Here is a 13,982-nt window from a genome sequence, read left to right on the forward strand (position 1 = left end):
GTGAGGAGAAACAACCTCTAAACATCTGGATATAAAAAACACACACAGACAATAATCTAGTGTGCAAAACAGGTCAAGGATTACATATTGAATACATGGTATAACATACATCAAAGTAAGATTCACTCAACATGCTTTTGGTAATAGTTTGTTACATCAATTACCCACATGAAATCGAATATATATATATATATATACATATATATATACAGTATGTATACACACACACATATGTATATATTTACATATTTATATATATATATATGTATATATATATATATGAATTAATGAATATATATGAATTAATGAATTATCATCAATTAAATATAATTCCCAAGTAGGCTAATATTTAATCAGATGTCTCAAGTGCAGCATTTACTTTAATTGTAATTAGCCAAAAATAACTTGTATGCTTATAATGAATGAAACAAATACATATATATATATATACAGTCTATATATATGTATGAATGAATGAATGAATTATCAGCAATTAAATATAATCAATTAAATATAATTCCCATGTAGGCTTAATCAAATATCTCAAGTGCAGCTTTTACTTTAATTGTAATTAGCCAAGAATAATTTATATGCTTATAATGAATGAAACAAATTCCCACCATCACTGCCATCCAGCGGAGAGGAGACACAACGTTTAAACATCTGGATATAAAACCACACAGAGACAATAATCTAGTGTGCAAAACAGGTTAAGAATTACATATTGAATACATGGTATAACATACATCAAAGTAAGATTCACTCAACATACTTTTGGTAATAGTTTGTTACATCAATTACCCACATGAAATCGAATATATATATATATATATCTATATGAATGATTGAATGAATGAATTATCATAAATTAAATATAATCAATTAAATATAATTCCCATGTAGGCTTAATCAAATGTCTCAAGTGCAGAATGTACTTTAATTGTAATTAGCCAAGAATAAATTATATGCTTATAATGAATAAAACAAAACAAATTTGATTTTAATGTATTTTATTGAACAAGTGTTTATATGGAGAAAGCAAATTCAGATTTCTGCATATACAGACTCGGAGCAGCAGCAGTAGGACATCTTATTGCCTAAAGCTGTGTCCCGATGAGCAGGACTCCTTCTAGGCCACACTTTGTGGGAGGGAGTGATCAAATACAATCATACTAAAACCAACATTTTAGACCACAATATTTGAGCAGAATCAACAAAATCATATAAAGTAAGTACAACAATGAATTAAAGAGCATTTCCTAAAGGCAGTTCATTCAACTGATTCCTGATTGAACTGAAATTGTGCAAAGATAACATAACTAGCCAAAAAAGATAGTGAAGCAAGCAAATGATTAGAGCTGGATGTCACAGATTTCCTCCAGTGCAAAAATAAATCAAGAGAGACAGTTTTATTCATCTCTTCAAACTTTATCAGTATTGGCCACCAGTTATTTCTGTGTTATTTTCATCTGTCTCTCCATAATAAAGTGATAACAAAAGATAAGGCACATCTAAAAAATTTGGTCTCAGTTTTTGTGATTTTCTGTACGCTGTCAGCATTCAGAAAGTCATTTCTCAGCTCTACCTTGTGCATCATGCAGCTGCAAGGCTTTTAATAAACTACATTTTTTTATGACATTTATTTTTATCACAAATAATTTATTTTTGACATTATTATTACTTGTATTTTAGGTTTCTACTAGAACATATTTACATGCTTTAATGTAAAAAACAAAAACAAAAAACACTTTATTTTTCCCATACTGGCTGTGCTGCACCCCCCTCTTTTCATCATCTCTCTGAAACGATTTGTTTGAGATCCTCTATTATTTTTAGTAATTCCATTTTAGTATATTTCATGTCCCATTCAACACGTTTTATCTATATTCTGATTGTCTTCCCCAATTTTATTATGTTTCATTTCTTCTCATTGGTAGATTTTAGTCTTTTATTTGCTACACTAATTTGTAATTCATCCCTTTTTGAGGGCTAAAGTTTATCTTTTAGTTTTTAAAAAGATTGATTATTCTTATTTTCAATGCTACAGCTTTAAGTCAACAACCATGTCTCTGCAGTATATCAGCCCATCATGAGGTGTGTACAGCTATTTTTGCCGAAGCCATAGTCATGGGCGTACTATGGAGCCCAGGGCCAAAAATAGGAAACATCTTCTCATCAAACTCGTGTGTTAAAGTGACAAGATGCTTTGCTGTTCCCCCATCCCAAAACGACACCTCTCCCTTATCTATATTCAGCTTAATGCGGATCCTTTCAGGGCGCTGCTGCACCTGCAGCTCTGTACGCTCAGGTGTTGAAACGGTGTACACCCCTTTGCTCAGTCCTATGGACCATACGCCACGGTTCGTTGAGACCGTGAACTTCTTTTTACGGGGCACTGACTCTTTGCACACTCCCACAATCCACTTAGGGTTGTCACCAACAATGACATCCCATCTGTGTTTCCCAGAGGTGTAACCTTCGGCACCCAGGACAAAGACGCAGGGATCAAAGCGCTCCGGGTTGTCAGGGGTGGTCAGCCGCTCTGTGCTTTCCTTCACACTGGACAGGTCAGCGTTCAAGAACAGCCATGGAGAGGCGGTGTTTGGGTTCAACACCACTGGATCTGTACACAGGAAGAGACAAGACGCAACTATGTTATATCGGTAACGTTTGTTCGGTCACATGTAATGTTTAGGGCAGCGGAGAATGTTGATATTTTTAAAAGCAAACTCAAGACCTACCTTTTTAGTCTGGCTTTTAATTTAACTTTATTTATTTATCAGTCTAATTATGTATTGTATTTTTTCCTTTTTATTCTGGCCTTAACTGAGCTTTATTTATTCATCTGGCTAATTGTTTATTGTAATTTACCTTTTAGTCTGGCCTTTAATTGAGCTTTATTTATCTATCTATTCATGTATTCTAGTCTATTTGTTTATTTTTATATGTTGGTATACCAAGTTAGAGTTTTTATGTATTTCTAATCCTACCTCTGGCGTTTCCTCACAGTAAATTGTTGTATTGTGAGAAGCACTTTGTGTTACATTTGATTTGAATGAAAAGAGCGCTACAAATAAAGATTGATTGATTGATTGATTATAGACTGAAGACTTGTGGTATTTTGTGCCAATACTCAGACTTATGTTTTTAGTATACCAATAAAATAATAATGGACACCAGCAAGCTCTTCAGAAATGCTTTTTTTGGTGTCCAATCAATATTAAAGATATTACACTATCAAACATAAACTGGTCCAACTCGGGAAAAGACTCCCAGTCCTTAAAACCACAGGCCATTCCCAACTCCCAGTGTAAATTACTCACTATATTTGACATGGGCCTGCATCTTCTTCCAGATGTTGAAGCTCAAAGCACCGACATGCTTGCCCATGTTCAAAAGACAGTCATCAGTGAGGTGAGGTTCTTCACGAGTCCACTGGGCTCTAAAGCAAAGATGGCAATATGTGAAGTTAACAAAGAGACATTTATAAATCCACAAAATACAGCAGAAACCTGGATGAAGCAGATATGTAACTGGAAAAATGCAAATATATGGTGAAATGTACTTTCTAATGTACTCTGCAGTGGATATTTACACATGTAGATTTAGAGATTTAATAGCGCATAATATTTGTGATTGCTACGGTGAGTTTTGCCATTACTTACTCTCGTTTTAACTTCTGGAAATTCTAAAACACAAAAGAGAGTAATTGAGATTAGTTTAATGTTTTATTAAACATCAGAGACAAAACAATGTACAGTCTTAGAAGTCTGTGGAGATGAACTGCCTTCTCCTACCCGTAGGAAGGGTAGATCCTCGTTGCCCATCTCTTTGTTCAGATTATCACTGAGCTTGTTCAAAGCGATAATGTCCTTGTTTGTTTTTTCAATCAGCTCATTTAAGGCAGCAATCTTCTGCTCCTCATCCGTAGCCAGGGCTTTTAGACGCAGAGATTCCTCTGTGACAAGCGCCTCGTGGAGCCTCTCAAACTCCGCCTTGACCTGCTTCTCTGCCTGCTCAGCTTGATACTGCATTAAGAGAAGATAATTGACATTATATAGTGTACATACAAGCATGAATTAAGATATGTGCAGTGTGTTATATGTCTTGTACTATCTCTTTGCGGAGGGTCTTGTTGCTTGAGTACCATGCATGCATGGATGGATGGATTACTGAACGGACCTACTGGGCACAGGCCCACCTACACCTACAAAATGTCACTCAAAGAGACACTTGCCAACCAGGAAGGGCATCAAAAAACACAAACAGACACAAAGCAACAACATAGAGATGCAAAATGACCACAAAGAGACACAAAATGACCACAAAGAGACACAAAGCAACTACAAAGAGACACAAAATGACCACAAAGAGACACAACAAAAGAGACATAAAATGACCACAAAGAGAAATAAAGCAACAACAAAAAGACACAAAATGTCTACAAAGCTAAGCTAAACAACCATAAAGCCTGTGTCTGGCCCCTATGTAGGAGATTTGGTGGGACCCTTTGCACGTCTGTGCCCAGGGGCCTATTGTCTCATAATCCGCCCATGCATGCATGTATTGCAGAAAACTATCTCTCACCTTCATTGTGTAAGGGAAGAACTCCTTCCAAATATCTAGCAGTATGCATATTCTTCAATCTCTGATTTCTAGTCAATGTCAGGGGCAAATTTCTTAACAGATCCCTGTGGGAAGCGCTTTTCTCCACAGAAGTCAAAGGTCAAGATCAGGTACAAATCAGCCCCAGTGGAGCTGAACAAGGGGTATCTGGTTCAAGGACTGAAGATGATGTCTGAGGGAAAGGGACCAGTTTTGCAGCTTGTATAATAATAAACTAGTTTAATGATCATAAACAGATGAATGTGATATGAACAGCGTGAGACGTGACAGTAACTTTACCTTGATGTACTCCACTGCGTTGCCGAGTTTACGTGTCATTTTCTTGTATGTTTCCACTTTCTTTTCAAAAATCTGGACTTTGAAGCGCAGTTCCTTCTGCAGGGTGGAAAAGCAGAACACGAGGTAACCAAAAGAAAACAGCGTCGTCAAAATATGTTTTAGGCTAGTGACTGATGTTGTCTGTATTCCCTCAACCTGTATCCACATTGAGGACGCACCATGTTATCCTCAATGTCTTTAATTATTTTGGTGGGACAACCAAAAGTAACCAGAAAAGGTGGATTTAGATTATGTTTATTACTGGGGCCATATGATTATGGGAATGTGGATGAAGTGTGTAGGGAAAAGGGCGGACAGATGTAAAAAAAAAAAAAATGTAAAAGAAAAAACACAATAGCCATAAAACTACTGAAAAACTTTGAAGTTTCGTTAGCTTAGAATGAGCCCTTCATATCTACATAGGGAGCGGGTCCTCTTCATGGAGTCCGCCATGTTGCACCGCCATGTTTCTACAGTAGCCCAGAACGGACAAACCGAACACTGGCTCCAGAGAGTCTTTCACGTTTTTACGTTACTTGAAGGCCACCGTAGTTCTCCAACACGCTTGTGAAACTGCGGTAACGTGATCCAGAGTGCAAAACAGTGGTACCACTAGCTGCCTTCTGACTTCTGTTGCTCCTGAAGTAGTGTTATTATGGTAAAGATGGCCTCTGAGTGAGGTGAGCTGCGTTACCACGGTTTTGCACTCCACGGCTCACGTTACTGCAGCCTTGGAAAGGGAGGAGTGAGCGGAGGGGTACTCAGTTGGTTGCAATCTGCAACCACACCACTAGATTCCACCAAATCCTACACACTGTCCCTTTAATAAGTGAATGTATTACTCATAGTTTGCTTATTCAGAAGTCCCCTTTAATTTAATTTTATAACTTCTTGTTGTTGTTTAACTTTTGTTGTATTTTTAAAAATATGTTAGTTTAGATCTTTCTTCCTTTTTTGTTATTGTTTTTTTTTCTCCTGGGGTTGGGAGGAGGTCCCTTGTATTAGCCTGTGGCTTCTTGACCTCTCCTGACACATTTTTTTATTTTTTTCCATTGACTGGATTTTGTGCAGTTTTATATGTGTGCAAAGAAATATAATAAAAAAATAAATAAAAGTGGTGAGAGAGTACAAAAGTAAAAAAAACACACTATGAAATGGTCTATAGCCTCACTGTTGTGTCTTTTCTTTCATTCAGTCAACACAACTTGAAATCAAGTTGTTCTTTTCTTTCCAGGTGTGTCTGTAAGTGTCATTAAAGAACATTGATAAATAAAAAGTGGTGAGAGAGTACTTCACCTTACACATCGGAGCCCCCTCTTTCAGTGGCCACAGCATGTGTGTGTTGTGCAGAGTGACACAGTCCACGCACACAGGCTCCTCGTCCTTCTCACAGTACAGCTCCAGAGGCTTCAGGTGCAGGCTGCAGGTGAACTCATCACTTGGAGGTTTCTGGCTCGACCTCCAGTTGGACTGTTTGAGGAAAGTCTCGCAAGCGTTGCTGAGCGCGCGGTTGGAGGTGGGCTGCACGCCCTCCGGCACCACTTCCCTGCACAAGGGGCAATTCTTGTTGAACTCGATGCTTTTCTGCAGACACTCCCGACAGAAGCTGTGGGAGCAGGGCAGCAGCACGGGGTCCTGGAAGATGCCCTGACAGACTGGACAGGTGAGATCCTTCCGGAGAGGAGCCTCTTCCTCTTCCGGCATGTCTTCATCCATACTGTCAGCCATGGCTACAAGGGCCTGCTGCACTTTACTTTCACTTTGAAGAAAACACCCAAACAGACAAATACGCACCCACCTGGCTCTGTGTGATGTATCAAGACTTCACCAGGTTTCTTACGCTCACAAAGAAAATTAAAAATAGTATCGAGGACTTGTTTATAAAGTAGAAAACACCCTCGAAGTGCTCTATCTCTCAGAGCTTGTCAAACTCGTTCCTGTTCTGTTCCTCCGCCTACTCCTTTTCCTGTTTTTGTCAGAGACAGGCTGCAGCAGGGTTTATACAACACCGCCCTCTACTGCATCTGGAGGTTGTAACAGAGATTATAAAATAAGATAACATAAAATAAAATAATAATTTTGTTAGTTCCACAGCGGGGAAATTTACAGGATTATTTTTATTTATTTATTTGCACATAAAAAAAAACGATAACAAAAAAGGAAGAAAGATCTAAGCTTTAAACCTAACCAAACAGTGGAAAACAATCCAATAAAAACAATGAAATACATACATAAAAACAGTACAGAAAAAAAGAAAATATATCTTAACATATTTATTTTTTATTTTTTATTTATTTATTTGCACATATAAAACTTCACAAAATCCAGTCAATGAAAAATGTGTCAGGAGAGGTCAAGAAGCCTTACAGGCTTATACAAAGGACCTCCCAACCAACCCCAGGAGAAAAAAAACAATAACAAAAAAGGAAGAAAGATCTAAGCCAACATAATTTTAAAAATACAAAAAAAGTTAAACAACCATAAGAAGTATACAAATAGTAAGTATATTATATTTCCCCTAAATGCACCTTCTTTTGTTTAATTTTTCCTTTTTTCTAAATGCTATTTTTTATTATTATTATTATGTATTTTATCTTATTTCACATGAAAAGCACCCCATGTTCTATCTGTGTGTTTTATAATTTCATTGTCACTTCATATTTGTATCTAATTAAGTATGTTTATGTAAATGTCTGAGTAAAAACAAATAAAGGAAAACAAAATTTAAAAAAAAGAAAGAAAAATGGTTTTATGCAGCTTTCTCAATTTATTTACACAGAAGATAAATAACAGATTAAATAATACAATAATAAAATATAAATAAAATGTCTTTGTACAAGTCAAGTGTTCTGGAAGTTGTAAATAATGCTGTGCAAAGAAATAAATACTGGATGGATATACGTGTACTGGATTATTATGTACAGTATGTACATGTGAAGATGTCTATGTATTTGCAGTGAGTAGGATTTATATTTACAGTGACAGGTATGCGCATATTAAAATATGTACATAAAGTGACAGATGATATTTACATATTACGAAAAATGTGCATTAAAGACTGTAATTATCTAAAACTGTGCAAAAATGTGCATTAAAGACTGTAATTATATTCTAAAAATGTGCATTAAACAGTGTATGAATTACAATCTATAACGGCAGCCATGGATATTTGGTGTTAAAGGGTTATTGACAGTGTATGACTGATTAAGTGTTCATCGGAGTGTCGGCTTCTGGGTAGAAGCTGTAGCTGCTGTGGTAGGACTAACATATAAACATGACCCTGAACTTAACAGTTTTGTTTTTGTCAACACAGGAAAGACCACACCAACATGTGCTGGTCTCAGATAACCAAACCGTTGCTGTATCATGAGTGAGTTGACACAAATCTCTGTCTTCCTCTCTAAGCAGAGCAGAGTGTATGAGGGCACCACACACATCACATTGGTGAAGACCAATAAGTTGTTTTTGCTATTTTTACACTAGGGTCTTGCAGCCCATGTAATAAAGTGCTGTTTTCATGTGAAGGACCTTTTTGTTATCAGTGTCTCACTCATTATTTGGCACACAGACATGGTTGTTACAGTATCTTACTACAGTGCCAGGACTTAGTGTGTTTTTTTAAACCTCTTTGCCATATTTTCATATTTCAATTGTGTAGCTGCTGTATATCCTGTTTTTAAAAGCCAAATCATCTCATTGGCTTTTCCACATACAGGTTTAAAAACACCATTCTGGTAGTTCGTGATACGAGTATATCCAACAGATGGAGCCACGGTGCCATTACAGTAGGTTATGTGACACCAGGATGTGACTAGTGTGGTCAACCTGCTACAGTGAAATGGTTGAAACACACCACATTCAAGCTCACCATGACATTATGTGTGGCAGACGTGTAGTCTTTGTGTGTGCTTTAAATGACCCTTTGCAATTAAAAGTAGCACAGCGTAGCCATGATTAAATGCAGTGGGTGTGAAGGGGGCTGCAGTTGGATACAGTATATGTTAAGATTATTTACTAAAACATTCAAACTAACTAAAACACCCTAAAATACTGTACAGGACTGAAAAAAAAATATTGTTCTAACCAAAAACAGACATTGCCCTCATTTCCCATGTGTTCTATGCATTTATATGTTGGAGATTAGTGATATGCAAAGCAGTATTTTCAGTGTATTGAATCACTAGAATCAGTTCTGTATAAAAAGTTGGATAAAGATACCGTTTGCGTCTAAATGTCGAGTCTTTAAATATTTTTTATTATACTGAAATGAAAACAAGAAATAATAAAAGTAGAACATATAAATTACAGTGTAAATAAAAACAATATTGACAAGAAAAAGCCAGAAAATAAATAAATATAAAACTACAACTGTGGTGCAAAATCAAATATTAAATCAAGGACATAATTGACAAGATTTCATACAAATAGAAATAATTAACAATACTGTATATTTAAAACTAAACTGAACTGAGAAATTAATGAATGGTTTCAGGAAGTGATTTGGTTCAGTTTGTTTACCCAAAAGATTCGCTCTATTGAGTGACGAATTTCAAGCAGGTGTTCAAAAACACTTTATTTACCACATCTGAACATCACACGAGTGAGCACGCTAGCTGTTTGTGTAACACATGTGGGTCTCTAAGAACTTCTCTCCATCCACAGACACCTTTCATTGTACTCATTCGTGGGTTGTCGAGTGTGACTTTTCAATGGTGCAGCACCTATATGTAGCAATAGCAAGTTGACAACAAATTCACTTTTTATGAAGTGTTAAAGAGGACCTATTATGCTTTTGTGCTTTTTCTCTTTCCTTTAGTGTGTTATATAATTTTTTTGCGCATGTTGAAGGTCTGCAAAGTTACAAAGCCCAAAGTCGACGCCACAGGGTGTTACTCTCCCCCACAGAAACACTGCTCCTGAACCACCTGAAAGGCCTCACTTGAAGTCCCACCTTTTCTTCTGTAACATGGTGATGTCACAGAGTAACACATTTGAATAATATCTGCCTAGCGGCTAGTTTGGCACGCCCTAAAAAAAAAACAGTTAGAGCGGAGCTGGAGCGGAGTCTTAAGAGTTTGGTTTGGTTGGGCCAGCTGACCAATCAGAGCAGACTGGGCTTTTCGGGGGGGCGGGAGCTCTAACCGAGCGTTTCAGACAGAGGGTGAAAAGAGGTGTACAGCAGCCGGTATGAGAAAAATAAAGTGTTTTTTGAACATTAAAGCATATAAACATGTTCTAGTACAAACCCCAAATACAAGTATGCACCTGAAAATAAGCATAATAGGTCCTCTTTAAGTTTATTCCTGTCAAAAAGTGGTGAATTTCGCACACTGTCGACACAAAATGTAAGAAAGAAGCTACGTTTTTCAGCCATACATATTTATCATGTCAGTCAGTTTTTGTTTTTGTTAAACTATACCCACTGCGCTGCTAAAATATAAAGAGTAAGAACATGGTTTATGAGTCACAGCAGCAAATGTAACACAGGAAATCCACAAGGGTGCTGCGGGTACTACCCAAGTGGCACAAGTCATCTGTTTTCGTGTGAGTTTCGCCCTCTCTTGGGGGTTGGCTGTTTTGTGATGTTAATGTTGTAAAACTTTATAGGGCAAAGGCTTCACAAATAAACCAAACTCACATCGGCACTGACAATGTATCTCAACCAAATTAAGGTTTTAAAACACTCTTTAGACCCTATCCTTTTAATATATAATACATTTTATATCTGGGTGTATTAGGCCATTGTGGGCAGTGTTGCGAATGTTGGAGAAATTATTTAATAAACAGTCTCTGGTCATTCAGTTAAGAAGCAATTACAATTTATTAAGCAAATGCATTTGGGTCCATACAGCAGACAAGTCATTGTTAAAGACAAAGAGCTCCCTCACAACATTCTTTATAATCTTGGTTTAGCCTTCCCCCACACCTTCCACCCTGCTTGAGTGTGAAAGCATTGTCTATTCATACAAGGGAGTTACTTGGGATTAGCTAGTTCTAGCAGAGTGCAGGTTCGAGGATGATAAGAAATGTAACTACACTAGGACTGGACAGGAAATTTAAGACCACTAGGGGAGGCAAGATGATAGTTGGTGTGAGCAAGGTTAGACGATCAGAGCAAAAACCACGTGGGACAGTACATAAGACAATCGTGTGTGTCAAGGCCAACTCCCTTACAGCATGACACATTTATGCACACAAAAACAAATTGTGCATTAACGAAACATTCTGTATTCTCCCCCACTAACCACATAAGATCTAGTCTTCAGGCAGGAGTTGTTACCAGAACCTTATCGGATCAGGAATCATACAGACAGCTTAAAACCAAAATCCACATTGTCAAATGGATTTTGTCAGAGATCTGAGGTCTGAGCCCAGTACTCTTTCCTTCTGTTAATCAGGAAGCTTGTAAACAAACAGGTTTGATGTGTCAGGACTGAAACATTTCAGTGTATCATCAGATGATGTAACCATCACTGCTGCCATGGATATAGAGCCTCAAGTGCATTTGGGTTCCGATGTTACTGACCTACTAACCTACAATGTGGTGAAACCACTTTTAGTCAAAACCAGAAACTGCTGAAGGAAGGAATGGTTCAAGCAGAGGGATACACAAAACCATTGCTGCAAGTGTTCGGATAGCAATGAAAGGAAAATCATCTCAATGTGTTTTGATTAGGGCTGTCAATCGATTATAACTGTTAATCACGATTAATTGCATAACTGTCCATAATTAATCACGATTAATTGCAAATGAATCACACATTTTTTTATCTGTTCAAAATGTACCTTCAAGGGAGATTTATCAAGTGTTTAATACTCTTATCAACATGGGAGTGGGCAAATATGCTTGATTTATGCAAATGTATGTATATTATTGGAAATCAATTCCAATAATATACATATTTTGGAAATCAATTCCAATAATATACATATTCCAATAATATACATATTCCAATAATATACAATTCCAATAATATACATACCCGGCCGGGGATACCCCGAAGAAGGAACGTGGCACCCCCCTCCTCTCCATCCTGTGGGCTCACCACCTGCGGGAAGAACCGCTTGGGTCGGGTGCGCTGCCACACGGGTGGCAGTGAAGGCCAGGGACCTCGACGGACTGGACCCGGGCGGCAGAGGCTGGCTCTGGGGACGTGGAACGTCACCTCTCTGTGGGGGAAGGAGCCGGAGCTTGTGCGGGAGGTGGAGCGCTATCAGTTGGATCTGGTAGGGCTTACCTCTACGCACAGCCTCGGTTCTGGAACCGTACTCTTGGATAGGGGTTGGACTCTATTCTTCTCTGGAGTTGCCCATGGTGTGAGGCGCCGGGCGGGTGTGGGGATACTCACAAATCCCCGGCTGAGTGCCGCTATGTTGGAGTTTACCCCGGTGGACGAGAGGGTCGCCTCCCTACGCCTTCGGGTTATGGGGGGGAAAACTCTGACTGTTGTTTGTGCGTATGCACCAAACAGCAGTTCGGAGTATTCGGCCTTCTTGGAGACCCTGAATGGAGTCCTGTATGGGGCTCCAGTAGGGGACTCCATAGTTCTCCTGGGAGACTTCAACGCGCACGTGGGCAACGATGGAGACACCTGGAGTGGCGTGATTGGGAGGAACGGCCTCCCTGATCTAAACCCGAGTGGTCGTTTGTTGTTGGACTTCTGTGCTAGTCATGGATTGTCCATAACGAACACCATGTTCGAACATAAGGATGCTCATAAGTGTACGTGGTACCAGAGCACCCTAGGCCGAAGGTCGATGATCGATTTTGTAATCGTATCATCTGATCTGAGGCCGCATGTTTTGGACACTCGGGTGAAGAGAGGGGCGGAGCTGTCAACTGATCACCATCTGGTGGTGAGTTGGGTCAGAGGGTGGGGGAAGACTCTGGACAGACCTGGTAAGCCCAAACGCGTAGTGAGGGTGAACTGGGAACGTCTGGAGGAGGCCCCTGTCCGAGAGATCTTCAACTCACACCTCCGGCGGAGCTTTTCTGGCATCCCTGTGGAGGTTGGGGGCATTGAACCCGAGTGGACGATGTTCAAAGCTTCCATTGCTGAAGCTGCGGCGGTGAGCTGTGGTTTTAAGGTCTTAGGTGCCTCAAGGGGCGGCAACCCTCGAACACCGTGGTGGACACCGGTGGTCAGGGAAGCCGTCCGACTGAAGAAGGAGGCCTTCCGGGATATGTTATCTCGGAGGTCTCCGGAGGCAGTTGCAGGGTACCGACGGGCCCGAAGAGCAGCAGCCACTGCCGTGACGGAGGCAAAGCAGCGGGTGTGGGAGGAGTTCGGAGCAGCCATGGAGAAGGACTTTCGGTCGGCACCAAAGTGCTTCTGGAAAACCATCCGGCACCTTAGGAGGGGGAAACGGGGAACCATCCAAGCTGTGTACAGTAAGGATGGGACACTGTTGACCTCAACTGAGGAGGTAATCGGGCGGTGGAAGGAGCACTTTGAGGAACTTCTGAATCCGACCAATACGCCCTCTATGGTAGAGGCAGAGCTGGAAGCTGATGGGGGACCATCATCAATTACCCTGGTGGAAGTCACTGAGGTAGTCAAACAACTCCACAGTGGCAAAGCCCCGGGGGTTGATGAGATCCGCCCTGAAATGCTGAAGGCTCTGGGTGGGGAGGGGCTGTCTTGGATGACACGTCTCTTCAACACCGCGTGGAAGTCGGTGACAGTGCCTAAGGAGTGGCAGACCGGGGTGGTGGTTCCCCTTTTCAAAAAGGGGGACCAGAGAGTGTGTGCCAATTACAGGGGTATCACACTGCTCAGCCTCCCTGGTAAAGTCTACTCCAAGGTGCTGGAAAGGAGGGTTCGGCCGATAGTCGAACCTCGGATCGAAGAGGAACAATGCGGATTCCGTCCTGGCCGTGGAACAACGGACCAGCTCTTTACTCTCGCAAGGATCCTGGAGGGGGCCTGGGAGTATGCCCATCCAGTCTACATGTGCTTTGTGGACTTGGAGAAGGCATATGACCGGGTCCCCCGGGAGATACTGTGGGGGGTGCTGCGGGAGTATGGGGTGAGGGG

At 40.0% G+C, this 13,982-nt stretch overlaps 1 protein-coding gene across 1 annotated transcript; it reads right to left on the minus strand.

Moving 5' to 3' along the window:
• Nucleotides 1–993: 993 nt before the first annotated feature.
• Nucleotides 994–6,924, minus strand: trim35-28 (tripartite motif containing 35-28). Its single transcript, XM_074653160.1, has 6 exons — nucleotides 6,241–6,924; nucleotides 4,906–5,001; nucleotides 3,798–4,028; nucleotides 3,666–3,688; nucleotides 3,324–3,442; nucleotides 994–2,623 (listed from the first exon to the last, which is right to left on the minus strand). The coding sequence occupies exons 1-6, from the start codon at nucleotides 6,670–6,672 to the stop codon at nucleotides 2,088–2,090; spliced, it is 1,437 nt and encodes a 478-aa protein (XP_074509261.1). The 5' UTR covers nucleotides 6,673–6,924; the 3' UTR covers nucleotides 994–2,087.
• Between the last annotated feature and the right edge of the window lie 7,058 nt (nucleotides 6,925–13,982).

Source organism: Sebastes fasciatus, chromosome 12 (genome assembly GCF_043250625.1).
Source record: "Sebastes fasciatus isolate fSebFas1 chromosome 12, fSebFas1.pri, whole genome shotgun sequence".
NCBI classification, from domain to species: domain Eukaryota; kingdom Metazoa; phylum Chordata; class Actinopteri; order Perciformes; family Sebastidae; genus Sebastes; species Sebastes fasciatus.